A 27,835-nucleotide genomic window follows, 5' to 3' on the forward strand; every position below is an offset into this window, starting at 1 on the left:
CTGGCTGAAGCCACAGCCCCCCACAATAACCCAATGGAGGGATAGAATCCAAGATATGTACAGGATGGAACACTTCCATTTGATATGATAAGTAGAATATACATACTGATATATATTTCTTTTGTCTTTGTTTTTCCATTTAAGCAGTGGACTTTTGCAGGCCTTTCTCTTTCAAAATACTTAATGTAATGTCATGTGTGATGTATTGTGTTTGTGGACAATGTTAAAGTGTAACTCAATCCTGATAAGCCTTGATCCTGATGGTTTGGGCCCAAGACATCCATGGACTGTTAACCCCACTAGCCTAAGACTTGTACCCGTAGCACTTAATTTTATGTAATGATGTGATGTACTGTATGACTGCATTTGATAAATGGTAAAAAAAAAAAAAAAAAATGACATAACATTATTTATAATAAGTTTATTAGATTCACAGCTGCTGCATATGTGTTTTGACCTCGCCATAAGCCAACTGCATTTTACCGCAAACTTGCGACTAGTTAACTTTCTAAAGAAGGCGCTTGTTTGCTAAGGGTCGACAACATTGTATTCAGAATAAAAAATATTTTTTACAGCACTTTTTAATTGTGTGATTGTGTAAAGGTGTTCACGACATACCAACCTTTCGTGAACTTGTGAATTTTGCCAGCCATCTTCTCTGCATCAAATTGGCCAAGCTTCCACGCTTCCAGGGATGATCTCATTTTCATGGAGATAGACGTGGTGTGCGGAGGGGAGAGGCTGTGTGTGTGTGTGTGTGTGAGAGAGACTCATAAGTGACAGAGAGACGGAGGGAGAGCAGTGAAAGGAAATGCAGCCGAACGAATACGCTGCGTGTTTTAAATAGCAAAAATAAATTTAAAAAAGAATTTACGAAATGCAATATGTGGCAGCCGGTGTTGATTCTGTGGCGCACCGCCACAAATTAGTCTGTGTGGGAAACACAGACTGAGGTTTCTCAATTGAATAGTGAAAGTTTTTGAATGGGGTTAAGCTCTGCAAAGACAGTGACGGTTAATGAAATGAGAACCACGCCTTCTGAGTCATCAAAAATAGTGAAGACTGAAGGGGGACATCTCTATTAAACAAATGTCGTCAGATTATTCTTGGGTGGTCGTGATCTTCGGGATCCAGCTATCTCCCAAGGTTGGGGGCAAATGTCAAGCTCACTGGAAATCAACATTACCTTGACAGTTTTTCTTTTAGTTGTAGTAAAATAAGTCATTGGATGAACTCAATTTAATTATGGGCAGGATTTCAATCCAATAACTATATTTTGCCATGACTCATTTTCAACAAATATAGCTGAAAGGAAATAATTACATTAACTCTAACTAAGTGAAATGTATTCACATTGGTTCATCAAACTTTTTCTAGTTATTGAAAATGAAATCCCTCACTAAACGCACAAGAGACCTGGTTTGTGTTTTTATTGAAAATGTGTACACACACACACTGAGCAGGACATTTAAACATGTTTATAAAAAATGCAGCTTAATTCCAAGGTTAAGGTTAAGATCCATCACATAAACCAAAAATCACTTGTAAAGTACTGATACCATCTCAGGCAAAGATGACACAGAAAAAGGTAGGTTTAACATCAATGTACCAACAATGGACACATGGGATTCTTTTCTTATGCAAACATTTTAATTTGCATTTACTGTACCTTTGCATTCAGCTTGTGTCCATCCAAATTAATTGACCTTCTGGTAAAACTCAAAGGTGTACGTGAGGTTGTCTGGAAAGCTTAGATCAAGGGCATTAATGAGCCCAAACAGAATGATGTAGCTTTCCATCACAATTCCCACATTGTCTGGCACTCCATCTCGTCAGATCATTTGACTGTGTTTGCGATGTCCTTCTCTGCATCTTCAGAATCAGAAAGGGATTTATTCACCATGAAAGTTTGCACAGACAAGGAATTTACTTTGGCAGGAAGGTGCATACAATAACATATAGGAATGTTAAATTTAAATACGTGTTCTGCTGGTCAGCGCAGTGCTTTAGGGTGGCTGGAGAGACAGAGTCCGGCCCAGCTGCTTTGCGCGGATTCTGCCTTTTGAAAAGTCTGTTAACGTCACCCTCCTGAATGGAGAGAGTCGTCACTATAGAGGGGGGAGGCCTCCTGGGTGGGAAGGGGTAGTTCAGGACAGTCCGATTGTCTTTCAAATCTGCAGTAGAACTCATTCAGGTTGTTGGCCAGGCTGGAGTCGTTAGTGGAGTGGGGGGCTCTGGGCTTGAAGTTGGTAATCTGCCTGAGCCCTCTCCAGACAGGTGGTCTGGAGAGGGCTAGTCGGAGAAGGCTGGTCGATCCTAGTCGGTGTAGTCCAAGCACGCCCGCAGATCTTCCATAGCTTCACTGGTCCACTGTTTCGATGTCCTCACAGCAGGCTTACAGCGCTTTAGCTTCTGCCTGTATGCAGGAATCAGGTGGACCATGGCGTGGTCAGTGTCCCAGTGCTGCTCGGGGGACCGCATTGTATACTTTGCTGATTGTAGAGTAGCAGTGATCCAAGGTGTTTCCTTCTCTGGTACATTCTCTGGGCATTTGATGAATTGTTTGTATTTGGGGAGTTTGTGAGTGAGATTGCCTTTGTTAAAGTCGCCCAGCACAAAATCCAAGGAATCCGGATTTTCATGCTCCACACTCAGTATCTGGCTGGCGAGCACAAGTTGAGCCTCGTTGACGCTAGCCTGCGGAGGCATGTAGACACCGACCAGAATGAATGATGCAAACTCACGTGGTGAGTAAAAAGATCTACAGTTAATAAAAAAATAATTCCAGATCAGGAGAACAGTGCTGCAGAATCACCGTACATTACATTACAATACATTGTATTGTATCGTTTGCACTATCTGTATTTTAGGTTAGATTGTTAATTAGGGCTACTTATATTTTATATTTTATTTTATATTATTTTTTATTCCCCTTAGTATTAGCTAGACCCCCCTTAGTATTAGCTAGACTTTGTTCCTTTTGTATAGTTAGTCCACATATTTAAGCTCCAATATTCCTATATGTTTAATGTATGCACCTCCCTGCCAAAGTAAATTCCTTGTTTGTGCAAACATTCATGGCAAATAAAATCCCTTCTGATTCTGATTCTGTCACATCTTCGCACCAACCACTGTTAATGAAAAAACAAATACCACCGCCTTTCGTTTTGCCAGAAAACACAGGGTCACGATCCGCTCTCAGCAGTTTGAAACTGGGATCAGTCCACTCAGCCATGTCTCCGTAAAGCACAAAACGGAAGATGAATGAAAGTCTCTGTTTTTCCACATCAGTAGCTGAACTTCATCCAGTTTGTTGCTCAGTGAACGCACGTTGGAGAGAAATATCGCCGGTAACGCTGTGTGTGCCCCACGCCGACGGAGTCGCACCAGTGCACCAGCTCGTTTGCCTCTCCTACGACGCTTCGCTGCTAGGACAAAGCCGAGGGTGGCTTTGACTATAATTCCCACTAATTCTGCCGCTGGAATCAGAAAAGTGGGAAATAAATCCACAGGAGTTGTAGTCCTGATGTTTTGAACTACTCTTGTTAGAGAACCCTGGAAATATTGGCATAACACTGAATTAACAGACAAAACAAGATTTAAAAAGTGCGCACCTAACGACCGAGGCAGCCTTCATCGGCGCCATCCACTTCCGCTGCTGTGCTAACCCAACGGCAAACCCAGCTAGTTCACACAATCAACGATAACATTATTATTATGAGCATTTTGGGCATTTTAACTTATTTAACTGTGAAGACCAAACCGTAAAAGTGCCAGATGCCGGAAAATCCGAACAGTGATTTTTACTGCGTACCCCAGTGTGAAATGTCCGGATTACCTAATGGAAAACCATGCAAAATCACTCAAAACATTGGTTCGATTCCAGGCTCTGGCTAGAGTATTTAGCTTTAAACTGGTCAATATACACATTTGACCAAGGACCTTTGTCTGTAAACAGTGATTCTGACTGTCAGAGACCTTTAAATAGCCTGACCGAGTGGGCAAAACTAGCCTGGCTAATGGAGGTCTTTTTCTCAGGCAAATTACAAACAAAACAGGCTCGCTTTGAGAAATCAGAGACTGGCTATCTTCAGCAGGCTCTTATCTACAAAAAGCAGTCCTCCCTGATGTTTTTGGTGTAGAATGGAGTGAAATACAACATTGTGAACACAATGCCAGTGAGCGACCCGAGTCTGACTCTGAGGCTAATGTCAAAACAATATAGCCTAGTACCGGGGATGCAGTCTCACTCAGATTGCAGGTTTTACACAATTAACACCCAACATTTTACCACCTGGCTAAATGCAGAATTCCCATATCTCTTGAAAGTTGCCGTCCTCAACCTTTTTGGTGTAAAATTGACTGACATGTAAAATGATTTACTTTGTGACATGACGCAAACGAGACGTGTCTGCCACCTACAGTAAGACTATGCAGTCTTCCGGGCGAGCCGTTCTCACTCAACTACGACTATCACAACCCAAATCTAAATTCAGAGTCGACAGATCAACAGGGAATCGCTTTTTCTTCTAAAGGCTGCCCTCCCCGCACTTGTTCCGGGAGTACAACGGTACTTAGGAATGGTTTGCCCGATTTTAGTTTCCTCAAGGATCACTATGACTCTTGCTTAGAGACTTGTTGCTCTTGTTGTTTAGTGGTAACTGATTTAAATTGTACTCGCTGTGAAATACTGTTACTTGCTTTTCCACAGGTATACTTGCATTTATAGCGATTCATGTTGTTTAATTGTAACCTGTTTAACTACATGCTCTTATGTTGTTCTTCCCTTTGGCACTTATTTTGGTTGTTCACAATGTGTGCTTCATGTTTTGGCTACCCGCAATGTTTTGGGGCTATCTTGTTGTTATTATCGGTGACCTATGCACTTTGTAAAGCTTTCTCTTGGAAGTCGCTTTGGATAAAAGCGTCTGCCAATTGAATAAATGTAAATGTAAATATCAGCATAGAGCGTACAGATCCGGAAGTAATGATGTCTGTTTCACCAAATAAGGAAGTGTTTTCCGCATAACCCCTATTGCGACAATTACGTGTACAATATAGCGAGGTAGCTGACTTCACCACTCACGAATTTGACTTTCATCAACCCAAAGTTCTCGTGCTACAGATCTGTTGCTGTTGGTGAGTGCTTTTTACACAGCTTTCTGTTTGAAAGCTAAAGTGTAAGAACGCTTCGGCATGCTGCTTCAGATTTCATACAATGTAGACATGCGCGGCTTCAATTTGACCCTAGGCTTTGTGTTTGACCTACTTTCATTATACAATCTATAAATTAGACGCGCCATCGTTATAGGCTACTTGTTGTTTTAGCTGCACTCAACGGTTTTGTGAAAATTACTATAGAAACCAACACAGTAACGTTCTATGTTTTAACATAAGTCTCCTGTCCACAGGACGTAACATTTAGGACTAGACTTGGAGAGAGACCAGCTTAAGTCAGCGTGGTGTGCAACATGCGCAACATCATTTTAGACATAGAACGTTGAGTTACGCCAGTCTTAGCTTAAGACTGGTCCTAAATCCTGTTGGTGCAACCCGCTCCAAATCCTTAAAGCACCTATGGGTGATTGACTTCCAATTTCAGTAGGCCTTTGAAAATACTTTGCACAGATGCCAGTTTAGTTATGTTTAGTCAAGGTTAAACATTGTATGGCACATAAATATAAGAAAAACTAATGTTTTGCTCTAGGGCATCTTTAATATAATTGACGCAGCTCTGGTTTACTCTTATGTTGAGATTGACATTTAAATTGGAATTTAAATTGATGCATAAAAAGCACAAATTGGTAATTAAAAAAAATCTCCAGAATACAGGAAATGAGGTATTTAACACAGTCAAAATCTCCTGGGGGACAACACCCAGATCCCCGCTTAATTATTTTACCCCGACATGGGGGCCACTGCCAAGGTGTCCCTTATTTGACCACATTGGAGGTGGCACCCTACTTGTTACTGAGACAGTTCTTCTCTTCTGGCTTTGGTACCTATATTTCTAATATCACAGTTTAAATTCTTTGTCATCTCTGAAGTACTTCAACCTCCACATCACATCATCTATTCTAGTCACTTATCCACGTCATAAAAGCAATCTCTAATTATTTTAAACAAATTACGAGTGCTCTGGTACATTCATTGGCAGTATTATGTAGCCTTAGGGGTGTTTGCTATGTTTATATTAATGTTAATGTTATTGTTGTTATAATGTTGTTGTTGATTTGGTGTTGAGTTTTGTGCACATTTGCAATGTGCATGTTGTTTTGACATCAGTAAACAAGCAGCTGATTCAATGTTATTCTAGCAGTGAGCACTGCAAACTAACTGTAGCTAATAACCTCCATACCTACAGAAATAAACCATCCAGTTTAAATATTGTCTTCTTCTTAGTTAGCTAGCCAGTATTTCATGAGTAACACAGTTCTTTCTGTATTGCACTGACAAATAATATTGTTCCTGTGCCTGATTTTGGTTCGCTAAATCCATATCGTTTTGGCTCGCAAGAGCTTGCTTCGTGCAGCTCAGTCAACTTAACATGGCCGAGAGTTCCGAGCAAAGAGAGCAGAAATGGCAGAGATTTTTTTGAAATGTTAAAATGCTTATCCAAACAACGTCAATCGCGGTACTGCACTCTGCTGGATTATAAAAAGGACACCTGCTAAATATGAATTTGGCAGAGTGCCCGGTTCTTGAGATAATCATTGGAAACTCGCTACCCTAAAATCCCATTCAAAATAGAGGTACACGCATACACAGATTCCTGGAATTATTTGAGAGGTATTTAGAACAATGGTGTTGTAACAGTTATAATGTAAGATTATGCTAGTTTAGAATTTCACCTTTTTAAGCAAGTTTAATTACTTGGTACAACGTTTTTACAGTTGCAACACATTTTTGCCACCATCCCCCGAATATTCTCATAATGTATATTAAAAAAAAAAGATTTTGACTAAGTTCTCAAAAAAAAAAAAAACACTTTAACGTTTATTTTCTCATTTTAACCATTTTAAAGGTAACTGATACATATGGACACAAATGTGTGCATCATGTCATTGACCCAATACGATATGAAAAATGGATATCTAGTTGCAGCAAAGGTTAGCTAGCTGTTAAGCCAACCTTGGATGAACACTGTTATAAGGTATAAACTAAGAATATATTTAGTTTGTTGGGCTTGAGTTTGCCCTGAGTTGTGTATTGAGCACATTTATAAATGCTTGACCTGTGCGGGTCCCTGTATTTTCAGTCCATTGTTTTGTGTGAATGCATAAAAAAGGTTGGACACTACAGTGTGTGAGACACTTAATGTCAAATGGAATCCATATCATACATATTAATAAGTTTAGTTTTGAATTAGCATGTTTTTACTCTTTGTCTTCATGCTTTGTCTCCTCAATTATATTTCAGTTTTTATGCTGATTTTGGACCCCTCAATCTTGCCATGCTGTACCAGTACTGTTGTAAACTCAACAAAAAACTAAAGGTAAGTCAGGACAAACAAACATGTCAAATGTCTATCCGTGCTTATCTTTGCTTCTGTGTGATGACGTGATATTTCTACACCCTCAATTCTTTCAGTTTTGTTTAAAGACAAATTGGTTTGTTAACCTCAAATAACTGAATGGTTTGCCAAGCTTCATTTTCTTTTGCTTGTGAGATCGGTAAATGCTCATCATTCTGTTAATTAGTTATGCGTGTAGAGATTTAGCTAGCCAGCTATAGTCAGTTAAGTTACAGTGACATGCTATGGTACCAACCAGTGACGTGCGGTGAGGTTCGTGGCTGGGGAGGCACTGACTCTTTCAAAGTCAGATTTACAAATATATGAATTCAACAGAGCAGCATCAATTCACCATTCAACTGTCTGCTTGCACATTGACTAATGGTTATGTTTCATATACAGGGCATGATATTAGCACCCGCCCACCCGCCAAATGCAGGTAGAATTTGGCTGTGGCGGGTAAAGCAGTCACTCTTACTAGCCACTTTGGCAGGTGGAATTCTACATATCGCTCGCTATAAGATTTTTTATTGTAGTCTTCTCATAACAAAATATGATTGCTCTCTGAATGAAATGGTAGAGAACCTCAATGACACTATTATCTGAGTTAGACTGTGTTGTCTGATGAGGTATGGTGGATGGAGAAGGTTTTGTAAAAAATGGCTGCCTGAAATCACCTTGATAAAATATGATTTTCCTTAAGTAATCATATATTTATTCACATCATAAAAATCCCCTTGTTTTTTGTTAGGATAATTTCCACATTAAAAAGTATATAATGATGGTCTGAGAGGGGTAGATCAGTTATCAAAATATTATTGATATTTAGTCCTGTTGTTATCACTAGATCTAGTGTGTTTCCGTGCTGGTGTGTTGGGTCTGTTATGTGTTGAGTTAGATCGAAACTGTCGAGGAGATTTAAGAGCTCATTAGTTCTTGGGTCTGCTTTTTTATTTACTTGGATATTTAAGTATCCGTTAGTGTGAGTGTACCACATAGTGATAATAGTTCAGAGAATTCTTGTATGAATATTGGCGAGTGCTTGGGTGGCCGATATATAATAACAAAAAGTATTGATTCAGTTCTGAGCTCTACAGCAAGATATTCATATGATGTGAATTCACCTAGCTCAGTAATTTTGAACACAAGTTTAGAGGAGAAAGTAGCTGCGACTCCTCCACCTTTTTTTGATTTCCTAGAAATTTGGTGAAAGCTGTAATCGGGCGGACACGCTTCTATCAGAGTTGCTGTTGCCATGTCATTGTTTAGCCAGGTTTCTGTTAAACAGATGCAGTCTAAGTTATTGTCTTTGATCAGATCATTAACTAGAAATGTTTTGTTATTTAGTGATCTAACATTTTGAAGGGCCAGTTTGATCTGTGGGGTATTAACAGATAAAACAGGGGTTGATAAATCTGTTGGAAGAATATGGATAGTTCTGTGACTTCTAACACTAGTTTCAGGTTTGTAACCATGCATTTTACCATGCCATTTTCTGTTTGTGATGATGACCGGTATGTCTAATGAAATAGCATGGTGGCTGTCCTAGCGTAGCTTTTCTTTGGGAAAGTCTATGTCACTGAGCTGTTCCATCACAAGGGAATTCATCTGGGGGGTGCAGATCTGTGTAAGGCCCATGTCCTTGCAGGAGGCTGTTTGAATGTTCTGTTCCATGGGAGGTTGTTTGGGATGCGTCAGTCAGCTTAGACACAACAGGAATAGGGAGAGAAACTTGATTTGTGGTCAGGAGCACGTGACTGATGTTTGCTGTTAGTAGTCGAGATCCTCTACGGTTTGGGTGGAGTCCGTCAGCTTGAAAACGGTCTGCACAGTTCCAGAACACATTGAAATTATCGATAAATCTCAGTTTGTGTGCCAGACAGACAGATGCCAACCATGTGTTGAAAGATAGTAGTCGACTGAAGGCTTCATTTCCTCTGCGAAAGCATGCAAAGTGTTAGCTGAAGTATGATTATGAATGTGTGCCTGGGCCTATTGTGTAGGCTTACTTGGCCATGGATGACTCACCACAATACCCCTGTTTAGCTGTCATTTACCTATAGTCTCTCATAAATTAATGAGCCATGCTGAAAGCGTGTCTCAGTTAAGGCCCTGGCCGAAGTGGCGTTCAGCATATAGACGGGCCTCCTAGGGGTCTGTGAATGTGGTCTTGTTCCCTTTGTGGGTCACTCTCAGCTTGGCTCGGTATAAAAGTCCAAATTTGACTCCAGGCTGGTCTTGCAGCAAATTCCTGGCCAGAGTGAAGGCAGCTCGGCGTTTAACTACTGCAGATGGAAAGTCTCTGAAAACTTGAATTTGCTGTCCTTAATAAGTGAGGCGTTTGGTCTTCATAACCTTCTGCAATATGTCCTCACGAGCATGGCAGTAGTGCACCCTTAAAATCAGATGTCAAAGTGGCCCATCGCACCGGGGGCGATCGCGCAGCTTTAAAACGTCCATAAGCAGTTGCGCCACGAAATCCCTGGTTTTCTGACCATTTTCCACCCCCTCTTTAACTCCAGCAATTCTCAGATTCTGTCGTTTAAGACCGTCCCTCCAAGTCCAAACATTTTGCTGAGAGTTGTTCAACTTGGCTATGTAGTTGCTTTACCCTAGCTTCGAGTTCCACAACTGTGTCCGAGGTAGCATTAGCTAACTCGCCTAAACTTTTCATTTTGGGTGTGTAAACAAGCATTTACTGCGAAAAATGCAGTGTCACTTTCTGTTTTCAGAGCGGCCATTTCACCTCTCAAAGTTGTGCTCATGTCAGCAATCTTTTCATCAATTTTGTCACAAATGTCTGACTCGGCTTTGGACAATTCCGCTTGTAGTGATGCTAATGCGGCCAATACCGCTTGGTTGTCACACTCTATACGCTCGCCTCCGTGTCGCCCTTTCCACTCAGGCTCTGTGCTTCAGTTGGGCCTCCTTCGTCGTTCGACTCAGCCTTGGAAGGTCCTCTTGGCCTGGAATCTTAACTAAACAGCAGGTACCAGGAGTTTTTAAGAAACAAAATTGAAACGTTCGAAATTGCACAGGTTTTGTTTTAAATGTAATTTTAACATGAAATCTGTAAGAGCTACAGCGAGGCACGTCCTATCTCCTCATCGCTCAACAGCGCCCCCCGTCTGTGATGGATTTGAGGTGTGCCAGCACCAGGCGCTCGAAAGACTTCATTACCACAGAGGTCAGGGCGATGGGTCTGTAGTCATTATGTCGTGTTGGCCTTGGCTTTTTGCGCACAGGGATGATGGTGGAGGACTTGAGACAGGCTGGCCATGACATGTCTCCAGGGAGGTGTTAAAGATGTAGGTAAATACCAGAGACAGCTGATCAGCACAGTGCTTGAGGGTGGCAGGGGAGACAGCGTCTGGCTCAGCTGCTTTGCGTGGGTTCTGCCTCTTGAAAAGTCTGTTAACTTCTCACTCCTGAATAAGGAGTCGTCTCTGTGTTAATAGCAGGCTTACAGCGGGCTTACAGCGCTTTAGCTTCTGCCTGTATGCAGGAATCAGGTGGACCATGGCATGGTCAGAGTGGCCCAGTGCAGTCTAGGGGGACTGCATGGTAGGCTTTACTGATTGTAAAGTAACAGTGATCCAAAGTGTTCCCTTCTCTGGTTGGGCATTTGATGAATTGTCTGTATTTGGGGAGTTCTTGGGTGATATTGCCTTTATTAAAGTTGCCTGGTACAATAACCAAGGAATCCGGATTTGCATGCTCCACACTCAATATCTGGCTGGCGAGCACATGTTGAGCCTCGTTGACGCTAGCCTGCGGAGGCATATAGACCAGAATAAATGACACAAACTCTCATGGTGAGTAAAAAGGTTTAACAGTTAATAAAAAATGATTCCAGATCAGGAGAACAGTGCTGCAGAATCACTGTCACACCAGCCACTGTAAAAACTAATACCACTGCCTTTCATTTTGCCAGAAAGCACAGTCACAATCCGCTCTCAGCAGTTTAAAAAAAGCTATAGCTGTAAAAGCCACATGTAGCGCAGAGTCCGGGATCAGTTCACTCAGCCATGTCTCTGTCTAGCACAAAATGGACGATGAATGAAAGTCTCAGTTTTTCCACACCAGTAGCTGAAGTTCGTCCAGTTTGTTGCTCAGCGAATGCATGTTGGAGAGAAATATCGCCGGTAACGCTGTGTGTGCCCAACGCCGACGAAGTCGCACCAGTGCACCGGCTTGTTTACCTCTCCTACAACGCTTTGCTGCTAGGACAAAGCCGAGTGTGGCTTTGACTATAATGCCTACTAATTCTGCCGCTGGAAACAGAAAAGTGGGAAATAAATCTACAGGAGTTGTTGTCCTGATGTTTAGAAGTATGTCTCTTGTTAGAGAACCCCGGAAATCTTGGCACAACACTAAATTAACAGACAAAACGAGACAAAACAAAGCGCACCAAACGACCGAGGCTGCCATCATCGGGCCAGCACAGAAGTCTCTTTCTCTCCGTCTGTCTCATTTGTTTCTGTGCTATTTTGGCATCAATTTTGCAAACAAGATTGGCAAAGTGTGTTGCAGAAAGCGTAGAGCAGATAGAAAGATGTTATTGCAAGGCTTCTGATCTCTCTCTCTGAAGACAGTGATGTGGTCCACAGCCAACATGAAGTACTCTGCTGCCAAAAGAGAACTTCCTGTTGTTCATATACACAAGAGAAGGGATCAGTAACTTTTTGTGACAAACTGAGCCTAAAGACCCTAAAGTCCACTTCCCCTACCCCTTAAAAGTTCAATTCTAAACTACAATACCGTATTTCTTCGATTAAATGCCGCCGTGTTTATTACACAATGATCTGTTTTGGTGCGGTGTTTATTCAAGGGCGGCGTTAATTCGAGGGCTGATTTTAATTAGTAACAGAGATTTTGTGAATTGTAGCTGCAGTGCGGCAATAGACAAACAAAGAATAGACAAGGAGGTCCAACACAAAGCCTAGTGCAAAATTGAAGCTGCGCCTGTCTACACTGTGTAGAAACACTCTTACACTTTAGCTTTCTGCACAGAAAACTGTGCAGAAAGCACTCCCCAGCAGCAACAGATCTGTAGCATGCTAACTTGGGGTTGATGAAAGGCAAGTTCGTGAGTGGTGAAGTCAGCTACCATGATATTGTACATGTAATTGTCGCAATTGCATTATGATAATGTATAATTAGTTTTCAACCAATGTAAAATTATATAATTGCATTCAGTATTATTAAGTGACTAGTTGGTAAGAGTACAGTGCCTTTATTTTGAATGCCTTTTGGAACACTCGTGAGTGAGAGTCGACAAGCTAACAGCAAGCGAAACACGGACAATTTAATGCTCCGATAAAAGTTTAAGGTTGTTATGGAGGATGTTTGCGATCTAAGGAAACCTCTATTCCCTTGTGTACAGCATGCAGCCAACGAGGTATGTTGTTTTGTGTCGTATTTTACTTTGGTGAAACGTTTATTTACATGCTGTGCATGTCATTGTATGTTCATATTAAGTTCATGTGGTCTTTATTTTCTCGTTATACTCTGGGTTTAGTTTTCACAGTGGATTTGGAGAAGAAGCTTCAAATAAACCTGTAGCACGAAAGCCACTTGTGTCTGCCAGTGGTTCGAGGGAATTATAGTACACTTGTGATTTACTTGTGTAATAAATACTGTGTTTTAAACCAATTAAATAACCTTTTTCAGATTTTTTTGGGGCAGCGTTATGTTCATTTTTGGTGCGGCGTTTTTTCGAGGGCGGCGTTTGTTTGAGGGCTGTATTTGAAGAAATACGGCATAGAAGAAATACGGTAATAGTGTAATAACAGTAACTAGGACAGAAAAAAAAATATTAGGGCTGTCAAGCCAAGCTAATTAAGTTATTAAATCGCATAATTTCATATGATTAATCGCAATTAATCGCAAAATTATTCAATCTATTTAATCTGTTAAAATTGAACCCCAATATTTGTTATTAATATATATATTTTAATTATTATTATAACATTAAAAGGGTGTACTTAAAAACTTCAAATAGGCCTAACTGGGTGATAATGTCCATATAACAAGTTCAGGTGGAACACAACTTAAATTGTGAGGGAGTTTTATTCACTCACAAACTATACTGCTGTATAATAAGCATCCACAAAATTAAACTTGTTCTGGAATATAAAATACATTTAAGACATGTTGTCTCATAGCCTAATACGATCTATTATCCTGCTCCCGTAATATTCAAATCTCACTCAAACATATGTCAGATACTTAGGCAACCACAGATTGACCTTAATATTGAACAATACAGTTTCTATTTTGTTGAACCCAGTCAGCTGCTCTCTTCTTTTGCAAGTGCTGTCTGCCATATATTACTGAGCGAACGCCGCTGCTGCTACCGCTAACGCTGCTAATGCTGCTGCTGCTGCTAGCTGTGTGTTTTGCTTGCATGTGATAGTTTAGGCTGGAAGTAAACTCAGCCTGACAATCAGTACACACAGCCTTAGTTTTGTCAACCGAGCCGTCTCGCAACTTTTTGAAATGGAACTTCCCATCTAAAAGCCCTCTCTCCATCTTTCAGCTACCGTCCGCAGTCAAAGTCATGTGATGACAGCCTGTATAAAATTAATAGCCTGGTATAAAATTGCATTTTATACTAGAAAATGTATAGCAGATCTCAGTGTGTCAAATTGTTGTGTGTGTATGTGTCTGGCCCGGCGCCACACAAGTTGTTAAGGCCTCTCAGTTATATTTATTAAACTGTGTTTAAAGTTTGTAGTTATGTATAAAGATGTATTTGTTTTGCTATAATGTAGCTCCCATCACTGCGTAAGTCTCTCTAAGTTTACATATGTTTTTTGTAGGAGAGAGAGAGCACACGCGCATGTGTTAATAAGTAAAGAACTATTTGGGGGGGCCCATTCACTGGACCTTTTCAGGGGCCAAGCAATTTCTATGGGTGGCCCTGACGACAGGTGATTCCCAGGGTCAAAAAAAAACCTGCCTTAACGGCACAATTTTTTTTTTCCGCATAAAGTGAGAATGCGTTAACACGTTATTAATGCAAAAAAAAAGTTACATATATTTATATATATATTCAAACGTACCACACACAACAATGTATGACGTACTTGGAAGTTTAGCACAGCCCACTTCAGAGGGCAGGGTTGTTGGATCTATTTAGTGGAACATCGCGGACCCTGAGGCGAGCGAGGAAGATTGAGGCCGACTCCGCCCACCCTGGACACTCCCTGTTCCAGCTACTCCCTCTGGCAGAAGGCTGCGGTCCATCAGGACTAAAACCTCAAGCCATAAAAACAGTTTATTTCCATCTGCTACCGGCCTCTTCAACAAGGCCAAGGACTCTCACTGACTTTAACTATGCACAAGCCACCTTTTGCCCACTCATGCTGCTCATTCAAATTCTCATATATATTTAGGGTTCCTCCGTCAGGAAGTAATTGTAATTGTTGGTATTATTATTAGGTTCCTCCGGTAGAAGGGAACCTATTGTTATTGTTGGTATTCTTATTAGGGGCCAAGCAGCAAAGCTGCGAGGCACCTATTGTTAGTATTATTATTATTATTATTAGGGGCCAAGCAGCAGCGAAGCTGCTGTGGCACCTATTGTTTTTGTTAGTTTTATTATTATTATTATTATTATTAGGGGCCAAGGGCACCTATTGTTTTTGTTAGTATTATTATTATTATTATTATTATTATTATTATTATACTTAGGACTAGGAGTCTATGGCAGTCCATAGAACCGATTGGTGCGAAGTTTTGAAATTTGGCACACTGATTTGGAACGGTTTCCTGATTATCGTCACCAAGTTTCATGTTGATCCCTGAAGCTCTATAGCTCTATATTTTTATAAAGTAACCGAACACAGCATTTTCCACTAATGAGAATAGCTCACTGGGATAAGACGTGCTGCTTTGGAACGCAAGGTCGTAATATCGAATCCAGCCACAGTCGTCAAGCATGTCGTGACACTGAATTATCTGTTTAGCGAAACCAGGTATGCCACAGTAGCTGTCTAGCAGTTTAATCATAATGGTAACGATAACGTTTCATTGTCAGGGGATTTATATTTATATTTATACTTAGGACTAGGAGTCTATGGCAGCCCACAGAACAGATTGGTGCGAAGTTTTGAAATTTGGCACGCTGATTTGGAACGGTCTCCTGATTATCGTAAGCAAAGTTTCATGTCGATCCCTGAAGCTCTATAGAGCCACCAAGGCGTCAAAGTTGGAGGTGCGTTTACGCTCACAACTTTTGAACCGTGAGACCGTTTTTCATAATTGAGGTATCATTGGATTCCATGGATGCAGACGATTCGATTGAACCCTGTGACGTCATTGTCGTCATGATGGTTTTTACGTCATTTGTATTTTAACAAATGCCAACTTTTTCAAACTCCTCCTAGGCCGTTCTCCGATTTTCATGGAAATTGTAACAGATCATCTTCAGACCATGCCGACAAAAAGTTATCAAAATGTTATCGATGAGTCAAACCGTTCACGAATAACGCGCAAACGATTTTGACAAAGAGGACGCCAAAGCGGACGTGAGGCCTTGACTCTGCGACGGTTTACCGTATGGAGTCGAAACTTTGGAAATGTCATCACGAGCATGCAATCTAATCATCTTCTTACCACAATAACCTTGATATGTCAAAATATGACTGAATTACAGCTGTTTATACTTGGGTCAAATCTGACAAGGCTCGCCACGGGAGAAACGGCTTCCTTTTTTTTTATAAAGTAACCGAACACAGCATTTTCCAGCAGCGAGAATAGTTCACTGGGATAAGAAGGGCTGCTTTAAAACGAAAGGTCGTAGGATCGAATCCAGCCACCGTCGTCAAGCATGTAGTGACACTGGATTATCTGTTTAGCGAAGCCAGGTATGCCACAGTAGCTGTCTAGCAGTATAATCATAATGGTAACGATAACATTTCATTGTCAGGGGATTTATAGTCAAGAAGAAGCGGATTTATTGTGCTTTGTAGATATAACGCTGCTACATGTAGCCAGCGCATTCTGTCTCAAAATGACATGAATGTTTTTTATGAAAATTTTGCTTTTTAGCTACTGAATTTCCATATCGAATGATGCTTGGCCCCTTTGATTGCTGCTTGCAGCTATATTTAGGGGCCAAGAAGCGAAGCTGCGAGGCACCTATTGTAATTGTTAGGGGCCAAGCAGCGAAGCTGCGAGGCACCTATTGTTATTGTTAGTATTATTATTATTATTATTATTATTTTTATTAGGGGCCAAGCAGCGAAGCTGCGAGGCACCTATTGTTATTGTTAGTATTATTATTATTATTATTATTAGGGGCCAAGCAGCGAAGCTGCGAGGCACCTATTGTTATTGTTAGTATTATTATTATTATTATTATTAGGGGCCAAGCAGCGAAGCTGCGAGGCACCTATTGTTATTGTTAGTATTATTATTATTATTATTATTATTATTAGGGGCCAAGCAGCGAAGCTGCGAGGCACCTATTGTTATTGTTAGTATTATTATTATTATTATTATTATTATTATTCTTAAGACTGGGTGTCTATGGCAGGCCCTAGAAGCGCTTGGTCGAAAGTTGTTAAATTTGGCACACTCATTAGGGACAGTCCCCTGGTCCAATTCACAAAGTTTCATGTCCCATACTTGGGCACTCTAGCGCCATCAACGGGTCAAAGTTGGACTTGTGTTTACACACGCAACTTTTGAACCGTATGACGAAATGAGGTACCATTGGATTCCCTGGATCAAGCCGAGTTCAATGCACACCATGGCGTCAATTTCCGGTTATATAGATTTTCCGCTATTTCCGGTTTTATCAAAAACCTCTGAAAGTCTACTCCTCCTACAATTTTTGTCAAATCTTCTTCAAAATGACCAGATATGCTCTTCAGGCCAAGCCGCACAAAAGTTATGGTAGAGCATTTTGATCCCCACAACCGTTTGTCCGTGAGAGCCAATCAAAATCAGCAGAAAAGCCACCAAACAGGAAGTGAAGTCATATCTCAGCAGTTGTTTGAGGCAGTGACACCAAATTTGGTATGCCTACTCGGAACCTTATTCTGAGTATGTCCTCCAAAGATTGTGTCATGTGACCAAAAGGGTGCGTGGCCGGAAGCATGAACGTGTTTTGGCTAATAACTGTTGAAGTGTTTACCTTAATAAAGTAATTTCTTTGTCGGTTGATGTCTTGTGAGATATCAAACTTGACCATCGATAATATTTCATAACAACCGAATTGACGCGGCCGCCATTTTGGATTTAATGGAAAAGTGTAAAAACCTTTTACACGCCCCAAATTGTGTCATATGTTTACTAAATTTGCCAGAGATGATCTTCAGACCAAGCTTCACAAAGGTGTTAGATGGATTTTCCATTTTCAAAACCGTTTGTTCGGTAGAGACGATCAAAGGCGGCGGCGAAGCCTCGAAAGACACGTGAGAGCGTAACTCAGCAACCATTTGCGCGATTGTCACCAAACTTGGGTTCCATCGTTCCCACGTGGAGCAGAAGAGGCCTGCGGTGTTATACCAGAAAAAAAACACTTTGAACACTCAATACTTTGGAACGCAAACAGATATTTCAACCAAACTTGGCGTGTTGCATGAGTGCAACAGGTTGTTGTGACTTAATTGTTGCGCAAGTGCTATGGAGGCCATGTCCTGCTCTGGACTGCTTGGCCCCTCCATTGCTGCTTGCAGCTATATTTGGTGGCCAAGCCGCGAAGCGGCGAAGCCACCTTAAGTGTTTCTACGTATTCTTATTATTATTATTGGTGGCCAAGCCGCGAAGCGGCGAAGCCACCTTAACGGTTTCTACGTATTCTTATTATTATTATTATTATTATTATTATTATTACACATCTTCTTCTGCCATGGGAGTCTATGGCAGCCCCTAGAACCAATTGGTCAGAAGTTGTGAATTTTGGCACACTATTTGGGACCAGTCCCCTCATCAATTTCACCAAGTTTCATGTCTCCCATTCCAACCATCTAGCGCCACCAATGGGTCAAAGTTGAAGGTGTGTTTACACATGTTACTTTTGAACCATATGCCCCATTGTCCAAAATGAGGTATCGTTGGATTCCCTGGATCAAGACGAGTTCAACGCACTCTATGACATCATACCCAGTTCTATAGATTCTCCGCCATTTTGAATGTAAAGGAAAAGTGTTTTTTCGCTACTCCTCCTACAATTCTTGTCGAATCTTCTTCAAAATTGCCACAGATGATCTTCAGACCAAGCCTCACAAAAATTATCCCCTGGAGCTTTGATTTTCGCAACCGTTTGTTATATACAGCCACATCAAATTGATGTGGCTGAATTGATGTGGCCGCCATTTTGAATATAACGTTTTTTCGCTACCTCTCCTATAAGGTTTGTCCAATCTTCACCAAATTTGGCACAGATCATCTTCAGACCAAGCCACACAAAAGAAATCACATGTTTTTTAGACTTTCTACACTCGACTGGAACAGCCAATCAAAGTCATCAGCCAATCAAAATCGTCAACCAAGCCACCATAAAAGAAGTGAGGTCATATCTCAGCACCTCTTTACTGCATTGACAACAAATTTGGTATAGGGACGAGGGACCCTGTTCTAAAGAAGTCCAAAATAGGTCATGCCATTTCACCTCTAGGTGGCGCTGCAATAGGCAAACATTTTCAGACCAAGCCTCACAAAAGACATCACATGGCGTTTTGATTTCTGCAACCGTTTGTTAGTTACAGCCAATCAAATTGAGCAACTGATCCGGAAAAAGGAAGTGAGGTAATATCTTAGCCAAGCTTTGATGCATTGACTCCAAACTTGGTGTATGGACTCAAGACCCTCTTATTAAGAGGTTTGAGACAGGTAGTGTCATTTGACCTCTAGGGGGCATTACAATAGGTAGGATTGTGTTTTGACCAATAACTGTTGATTTGTTTGGCGTATTTAAGCAATTCCTATGTCTCGTGATATCTTAGGAGATCCCGCGTCTGATGCATGTTAACGCGTGATACCAGACGAATTGATGAGGCCGCCATTTTGAATGAATGAATAAAACTTTTTTCCTTACTCCTACACAATGTATCCAATATTCACCAGATTTGGCACAGATTATCTTCAGACCACAATCACCTTGCCATGTAAAAATATGACTGAATTACAGCTTTTTAACCTTGGGCCAAATCTGACCATGCGTGCCACAGGAGAAACGGCTTCCTTTTTGTATTCAGTAACTGTACACAGCAATTCCCAGTGCTGATAATGGCTCACTGGGACAGACTGGCTCCGTTGAAGTGCAAGGTCGTAGGTTCGAATCCAGGCAAAGTCTCAGGCATGTCATGATACTGGTTTATCTGTTTAGTGAAGCCAGGTATGTGACAGTAGCTGTCGAGCAGTATAATCATAATGGTCACGATAATGTTTCATTCTCAGGGGATTTATACTCATGAAGAATCCGATTTATTGTGCTTTGTAGATATAGTGAATCTACATCTAGCCAGTGCATCGGATTTCTTGCATCATAACTTCTGAACAGATTTGTCATAAATCACAAGATTGGTCTCTTCTGATTCTACGTGGCATACCAAGTCTAAATATATCACATTGTCCCGTGTCCACCATTTTGGGCGTCGGCCATTTGGAATTTTCATAAAAACATACTTTTTTGAACTCCTCGTTTGCCGTTGTTCCTATTTTCATGGACATGTAATCAAATCATTTTCAGACTACAATCACCTCGATTTGTCAAAATAGGACTGAATTACAACTTTTTATACTTGGTTCAAATCTGACAACGCTTCCCACAGGAAAAACGGCTTACTTTTTTTTACATAGTAACTGAACACAGTAATTCCTTGCACTGAGAATAGCTCACTGGGATAAGACGGGTTCCTCTGAAGTGTAAGGTCATAGGTTCGAATCCAGCCAAAGTCATCACGCATGTCATGATACTTGTTTATCTGTTTAGTGAAGCCAGGTATGCCACAGTAGCTGTCTAACAGTATAATCATAATGGTAATGATAATGTTTCAATCTCAGGAGATCTATACTCAAGAAGAGTCAGATTTATTGTGCTTTACAGATATGTGTCCTCTAACCTCTAGGGGGGCGATCCCATGTCTGACACATGTTAACTTGTGATACCAGCCAAATTGATGCCGCCATTTTCATTAATTAATAAAACGTTTTTGTCCTACTCAAAATGTATCAAATATTCACCAACTTTTACACAGATTATCTTCAGACCACAATCACATTGACATATCAAAATAGGACTGAATTACAGCTGTTTAAACTTGGGACAAATCTGACAACCGCTTGCCACAGGAAAAATTCTTTATATTTTTACGCAGTCACTGAAATCTGATTTCCAGCACTGAGGATAAATTGTAGGATAAATTGGTGAAAAAAAAAAGGATAAATTCCAGCTCACTAGGATAAATTGGTGTCCTGGCAACGTCAGAGGTTCAAATCCAGACAAAGCTGACAAGCTTGTCATGTCTCTGATTCTCTGTTTAGCGAGACTATAAGCCACTGCAAAGAAAGCCAGGTAAACCGCAGTCACTAGATGTCGAAAGTTTCTTCTGGGTCATCTGACCTGCTTGGCCACCACATTGCTGCTTGCAGCTATATTTAGGATTCCTCCGTCAGGAGGAAACCTATTGTTATTGTTAGTTTTATTATTATTCTTGTTCCATGGAAGTCAATGGCAGCCCCTAGAACCCTTCGACAACTTTTTGTGAAATTTGGCACACTCATTAAGGACAGTTGATTCTATACCTACACCAAGTTTCATGTCTCCCATTAGACCACTCCAGCGCCACCAACGGGTCAAAGTTGGACTTGTGTTTACACACGCAACTTTTGAACCGTATGACCCATTTTCAAAAATGAGGTACCATTGGATTCCCTGGATCAAGCCGAGTTCAACGCACCCCATGGCGTCAATTTCCGGTTATATAGATTTTCCGCTATTTCCGGTTTTATCAAAAACCTTTGAAAGCCTACTCCTCCTACAATTTTTGTCATATCTTCTTCAAAGTTACCAGAGATGATCTTCAGACCAAGCCTCACAAAAGTTATCGAAAAGAATTTTGATCCTTGCAACCGTTTGTCCGGTACAGCCAATCAAATTCATCAGAAAAGCCGCCAAACAGGATGTGAAGTCATGTCTCAGCAAATCTTTGAGATATCAACACGAAACTTGGTATATCGATGGAAGACACTACAACATGTTACCGTGTGCAAAGGCAACTTCATATCTCCAAAAATGATTGATATAAAGCAAATTGAACTTATCGCTAACGCTAAAATAATGCTTTACACATCAGCCAGTCAAAAACTGATACTCTGATTCAATCACAAGTTCATATGAAGACTCTTGAGAATGTTTATAACACAAATCTGTGAAAAATTTGACTGTAAGATCAAAGGTCGATTTTTGGTGAATATTTGAAACCTGCTTGCTTGGCTAATTTCTAGCCAAATTTCCAATGAATGTCTCCCCTCCTCCTGCCCGCGTGTGCTCCACATCCTCACACACTCAGCCTTAACTTACACACGCGCGGGCTTGGCAAGACGCACACGCAACATTTCAGGAGAGTGTGGGCTGACCAAGCCCCCACTCATTCCTTGGTTTCTAGCAAAGGCCTTGTGGATCTTGTAATCTTGGATCTCTTAACAAAAGCTGATCTTTTTAGTATTGCATTTCCGATTTTGTATGCAATGGTAAAAAGTTATACAAATCCTGAAACATTGATATATATATATATGTATTTATATATATATAAATCTTTATTTCAGACGCCAAGTTCCACATAAAATAACAGACATAGAGCTATAAAAAAGAGAGTAAAACGAAAACATAAAACATAGATAATACAGTGCATAAAAAGTATGAAGACTTTTGTGCCAATGTAGTCTTAAGTTCCAAGTAATCGATAGCAGCTCTTTAGAGGGTTGACCAGAGCCTCTACTATTCAGTTCTCAAACTTGTCCAGTCGACACATGAAACCATACATCAGTTGTCTCAGGAGTGCCTTACAGGTTGGTACGTGCTTAGACAGAAACAACTGACCAGCACTATGCCACCTAGGCACATTAAGTAGCAATCTAAAAGCATCATTGAAACCATACATCAGTTGTCTCAGGATTGCCTTACAGGTTGGTACGTGCTTAGACACAAACAACTGACTAGCACTATGCCACCTTGGCACATTAAGTAGCAATCTAAAAGCACCATTGTAGGCTACTTTCAGTATCTGTATACTCCTTTACCTGTACATAGACCACAAATGAGCAGTGTACAATGGTGTTATGTAGGTTCTAAACAGGGAACATTAAACTGAATCTGAGCACATAGAAAACGTCCTTAATAACATACTGGCCTGAGAATATATTTTACAGCGCTGTTGATACATATCGTTGTCATCTGTCCAATCATCAGAAATGACATGGCAGATATTTTATTTCCTCACAAACACCAAGGGGACTGCCAGATAAATAAAAGGTAGGGAAGGTTAATTTCCTGTCCTGATTACTTCTGACTATCATTATGTGGCTTTTCTTTGCATTATATTTTATATCATGATCTAAGCCATACTGAGAGCACACCCATAGCATCTGTTGCAACAGGCTGAGTGGAACCAGATAATCTGCGTACATCAGATGATTGACAATAGATTCACCAACAAGACAGCCTGTATTTGTCTTATTCAGCTGGCTTGATAAGTCGTCCATATCCATATTAAACAAAAAGGGAAATCAAATTCCTCCTTGTCGAACTCCGTTACCAACATGGAAAGGAGCTGATACAACATTGTCCCATTTAACATGAAAAGTTTGATTGGCATACCAGAACACCAAAATCCTCACAAGAGGTTTAGGGACACCTCTCGCTATTAGCTTCATAAACAGTTTTTCATGACAAATTCGATCGAAAGCTTTGTAAGCATCAATAAAGCATAAAAATACAGATAAATTAAGACTTGTGTACCTGAGACAATCTCCTTCAGAGCATAGATACAGAGATCAGTACCATGTTTTCTTTTAAAACCAAACTGATTTTCGGCAGTCAGAATATACATTTCCAATTTCAATCAAATAATTCTCTCAAACACTTTAGACAAGATACTGGCCAATGCAATGGGTCGATAGTTGTCTTAGATGTTCAGTTTACCAGCCTTATCTTTAACAACAGGCACTAACAGTACTGACATAATAGAGTTCGGTAGAACACCATGAACCATAATTCCAGTGAGACACATGGCTAGAAATGGACTGAGTCTATAACTGGCATTTTTTAGATGCTCTGCAGAAATGCAATCCATACCACAAGCTTTGTTGTTGTCTAGCATGTGGATGGCATCATAAATATCTACTGATCTAACTATCAAGTCTGCAGAGATACCTTTATATTCATTATCAATTCTCACTGTGTTACTTTGAACACAATTAAATAGTTTACTGTAGTGCTCATGCCATAGATCAGCAATCTTCTCTGGACAACTAACCCCTTTGATATCAGAAGGGAGGGGAGTTCTATTATTATTTATGATCTTGACCTCCTTCCAGAAGTCAGTAAGATTGTTATTCTGCATCTTTCTGGCCAGCGAGTCTGCTCTCATTGTGTTTTCATTTCTCTTAATGAAATGAGTGCATATTTAAATCTAGCATTTGTGAGGTTTTTGTTATCAAGCAGCACTCCCTGTCTGGGTCTGCCTGCCTCTGACCAGACTCTAAAGGCTTCTCTAGCAGCAGCATGTTGCTCAGACACAAACTCATTCCAGACAGGCCGTGCGTTAGGGACCTTACTCTTGTGATTAATAAAAGGTTCACTGGAAGCATAAAGACATTTGACAATATCATCATACATGGCACAGAGCTTTTCAGCATGATGTTTATCCTTGCAGTTCATATCCGTGCACATTAGGGCATCCCTAGAAAATGCAACATCACTATGTAAGCTGTCAGTTAATAGAGAATATCTGTGCATAACCTCTTTGGTCAATTTTGACCAGTCCAGTTTTCTTGGGGGGCCAGCAACAAGGGTACACTCTCAACATTTAGCAGCATAGCAACTGGTACGTGATCAGTGGTGGCCAGCCCATAACACATCTCTATACTTTCCAGTGAGTCATGAGCATCGGCTGTGGTTACAATATGGTCTAGCCAGGAAGTTGTGTGCCACGTTTCACTTATATAGGTAAAACTTGTATCAGGCAATAACGCTTGATATAATTAATTTAGTTTCATTACAGAACTGCTGCAGATGTTGTGCGAATAAACGCTTATCTGACATGTCAACATTAAAATCACCCATGACATAGACACAACATGAACTATTGTCCTCTATGAAGGACTGAATAAAAGCTAACCTGTTCTGAAATTCATCCTCATGGTCATAGGATTCATATGGTGTGTACACATTTACAATAGTACATTTATTTTCATTGTGATTAAACTCCAACCCAATAGCCCAGTCAACGTTAAGCCACACCACCTTTACCGTTGGGTCATATTTTATGTTCCACAGTATAGCTACACCACCAGCTATCCTCCCACAAACCATTCTCATGCTGAGATCGGTAGTGGACTCTCCAGCACCATGAAAGTTCTTGTGTAGGGAGTTCAATTTGTCCAGATCTTGCTTGGCCATCCAGGTTTCTTGAAGGCAGACAATGTCACTCTCGTCCAGCAATGTGTCCACCACCAAACGTCTTGATCTATCAGCAGCAGTATGTCCTACTCGGAGGCCACGAGCGTTGTAGGATACAACCCGCATTAATGATCTACCACGGACCCATCAGGGCAGCTGGCCGGTGTGTCTGTCTCCCTGGTCTCTACATATAGGCCTACATTCATCCCAGCATCATGACTGAGCTGAAGCTCGGTACCCTGAGAGCGGGGGGGTATGCTCTGCTCGAGCTTTTTTGAAAGTATAGACCAAGGGTAATTACCACACCACCACTGTCCCACCATTACCCATAGGTGGCGCTACATTCCACGCCCTAAAGCACAAAGGCTTTCTGGAATGGATAGGCTAACCAAGCCCCCTCCCTTCACTCCTTGGGTTGAAATAAAGGCCCTTGTGGATCTTGATGGTATTATGTTTCAGATTTGGTATCCCATTGGTGATTCTGCAGCATAGATTTTTCTATACAGTTCCAATTTGTCAAGAATATACATTTTTCAATGGTTCGCAATGTTTGGAGGAATCCGCCATTACTGCTTGCAGTTATATTTATTATTATTATTATTACGCTTCTTCTGTCATTGGAGTCTATGGCAGCCCCTAGAACCGTATGGTAAAAAGTTGTGAAATTTGGCACACTCATTATGCACAGTCCCCTCTTTATATTCACCAAGTTTCATGTCTCCCATTGGAGCACTCTAGCGCCACCAACTGGTCAAAGTTGGACTTGTGTTTACACACGTAACTTTTGAACCGTATGACCGATTTTCAAAAATGAGGTACCGTTGGATTCCCTGGATCGAGACAAGTTCAACGCACACCATGGCGTTAATTTCCGGTTATATAGATTTTCTGCCATTTTGAATTTTGTGAAAAAACGTTTTTTTGCTTCTCCTCCCTCAATTTTGGTCAAATCTTCCCCAGAATTGGCACACATCATCATCAGACCAACCCTCACATAAGTTATCAAAGGATATTTGATTTTCAAAACCGTTTGTCCGGTAAAGCCAATCAAAATTGTCAACAAAGCAACCAAACAGGAAGTTGGATCATATCTCAGCTAATCTTTAAGAAATCAACCCCAAACCTGGTATGATGACTCGGAACCCTCTTTTGAGGCTGTCCAATGAATTTGGTGTCATGTCATTACTGGGCGTGGCCGCAGGACGCAAAAATGTGTTTCGGCCAATAACTGTTGATTTGTTTGCCTTTATTAAGTGATTCCTTTGTTTCATGATATCTTGGGACGTCCCGTGTGTGACCCATCATCATTTGTGATAATAGCCGAATTGATGCGGCTGCCATTTTGAATTCATTGAAAAATGTTTTTTCTCTACTCGTCCTACACATGTTGTCCAATCTTCACCAAATTTCGCAGAGATTATCTTCAGACCAAGCCTCACAAAGGCTATCACATGGTTGTTTGATTTTCACAACCGTTTGCCCGGTACAGGCAATCAAAATGTGCAATTAAGCCATCAAACAGGAAGTTGGGTCGTATCTCAGCAAATTTTTGATGGATTCACACCAAACTTGCTGCAGGCACTCAAAACCCTGTTCTGAGGATTTCTAAAGTGTTTTATGGGTCATTTGACTGCTTGGCCACCACATTGCTGCTTGCAGCTATATTTAGGGGCCAAGCAGCGAAGCTGCGAGGCACCTATTGTAATTGGTAGTATTATTATTATTATTATTATTATTCTTAAGACTGGGTGTCTATGGCAGCCCCTAGAAGCGCTTGGTCGAAAGTTGTGAAATTTGGTACACTCATTAGGGACAGTCCCCTGGTTCAAGTCACAAAGTTTCATGTCCCATACTTTGGCACTCTAGCGCCACCAACGGGTCAAAGTTGGAGTTGTGTTTACACACGCAACTTTTGAACCGTATGTCCCATTTTCAAAAGTGAGGTACCATTGGACTCCCTGGATCAAGCCGAGTGCAATGCACACCATGGCGTCAATTTCCGGTTATATAGATTTTCCGCTATTTCCGGTTTTATCAAAAACCTTTAAAAGCCTACTCCTCCTACAAATTTTGTCAAATGTTCTTCACAATTACCAGATATGATCTTCAGACCAAGCCTCACAAAAGTTATCGAAGGATATTTGATTTTCAAAACCGTTTGTCCGGTACAGCCAATCAAATTCTGCAGAAAAGCCGCCAAACAGGAAGTGAAGCCATATCTCAGCAGTTCTTTGAAGCAGTGACACCAAAGTTGGTACGCCTACTCGGAACCTTATTCTAAGGATGTCCTCCAAAAATGGTGTCATGTGACTAAAAGGGGGCGTGGCCGGAAGCATAAACGTGTTTTGGCTAATAACCGTTGAAGTGTTTAACTTAATAAAGTAATTTCTTTGTCTGTTGATGTCTTGTGAGATATCAAGCCTGGCCATTGATAACTTTTCATAATAACCGAATTGATGCGGCCGCCATTTTGGATTTCATGGAAAAGTGTAAAAACCTTTTACACGCCCCAAATGTTGTCCAATGTTTACAAAATTTGGCACAGATGATCTTCAGACCAAGCTTCACAAAGGTGTCGGGATGGATTTTACATTTTCAAAACCGTTTGTTTGGTAGAGACGATCAAAGGCGGCGGCGAAGCCGCAAAAGACACGTGAGAGCGTAACTCAGCAACCATTTGTGCG

The 27,835-nt window shown here is 40.9% G+C and overlaps 1 protein-coding gene across 5 annotated transcripts in view; it reads left to right on the plus strand.

The window, feature by feature from the left end:
- Positions 1 to 27,835, plus strand: part of cdc14ab (cell division cycle 14Ab) — a 185,429-nt gene that overhangs the window by 55,931 nt on the left and 101,663 nt on the right. For all 5 annotated transcript variants that reach the window (XM_047050087.1, XM_047050086.1, XM_047050084.1 and 2 more), the window contains exon 3: positions 7,420 to 7,495. In XM_047050087.1, the coding sequence (XP_046906043.1) occupies positions 7,420 to 7,495 (76 nt within the window). The remainder of the gene's footprint in view (positions 1 to 7,419; positions 7,496 to 27,835) is intronic.

The sequence above is a fragment of the Hypomesus transpacificus genome, unplaced genomic scaffold, assembly GCF_021917145.1.
Source record: "Hypomesus transpacificus isolate Combined female unplaced genomic scaffold, fHypTra1 scaffold_100, whole genome shotgun sequence".
In the NCBI taxonomy this organism is placed as follows: domain Eukaryota; kingdom Metazoa; phylum Chordata; class Actinopteri; order Osmeriformes; family Osmeridae; genus Hypomesus; species Hypomesus transpacificus.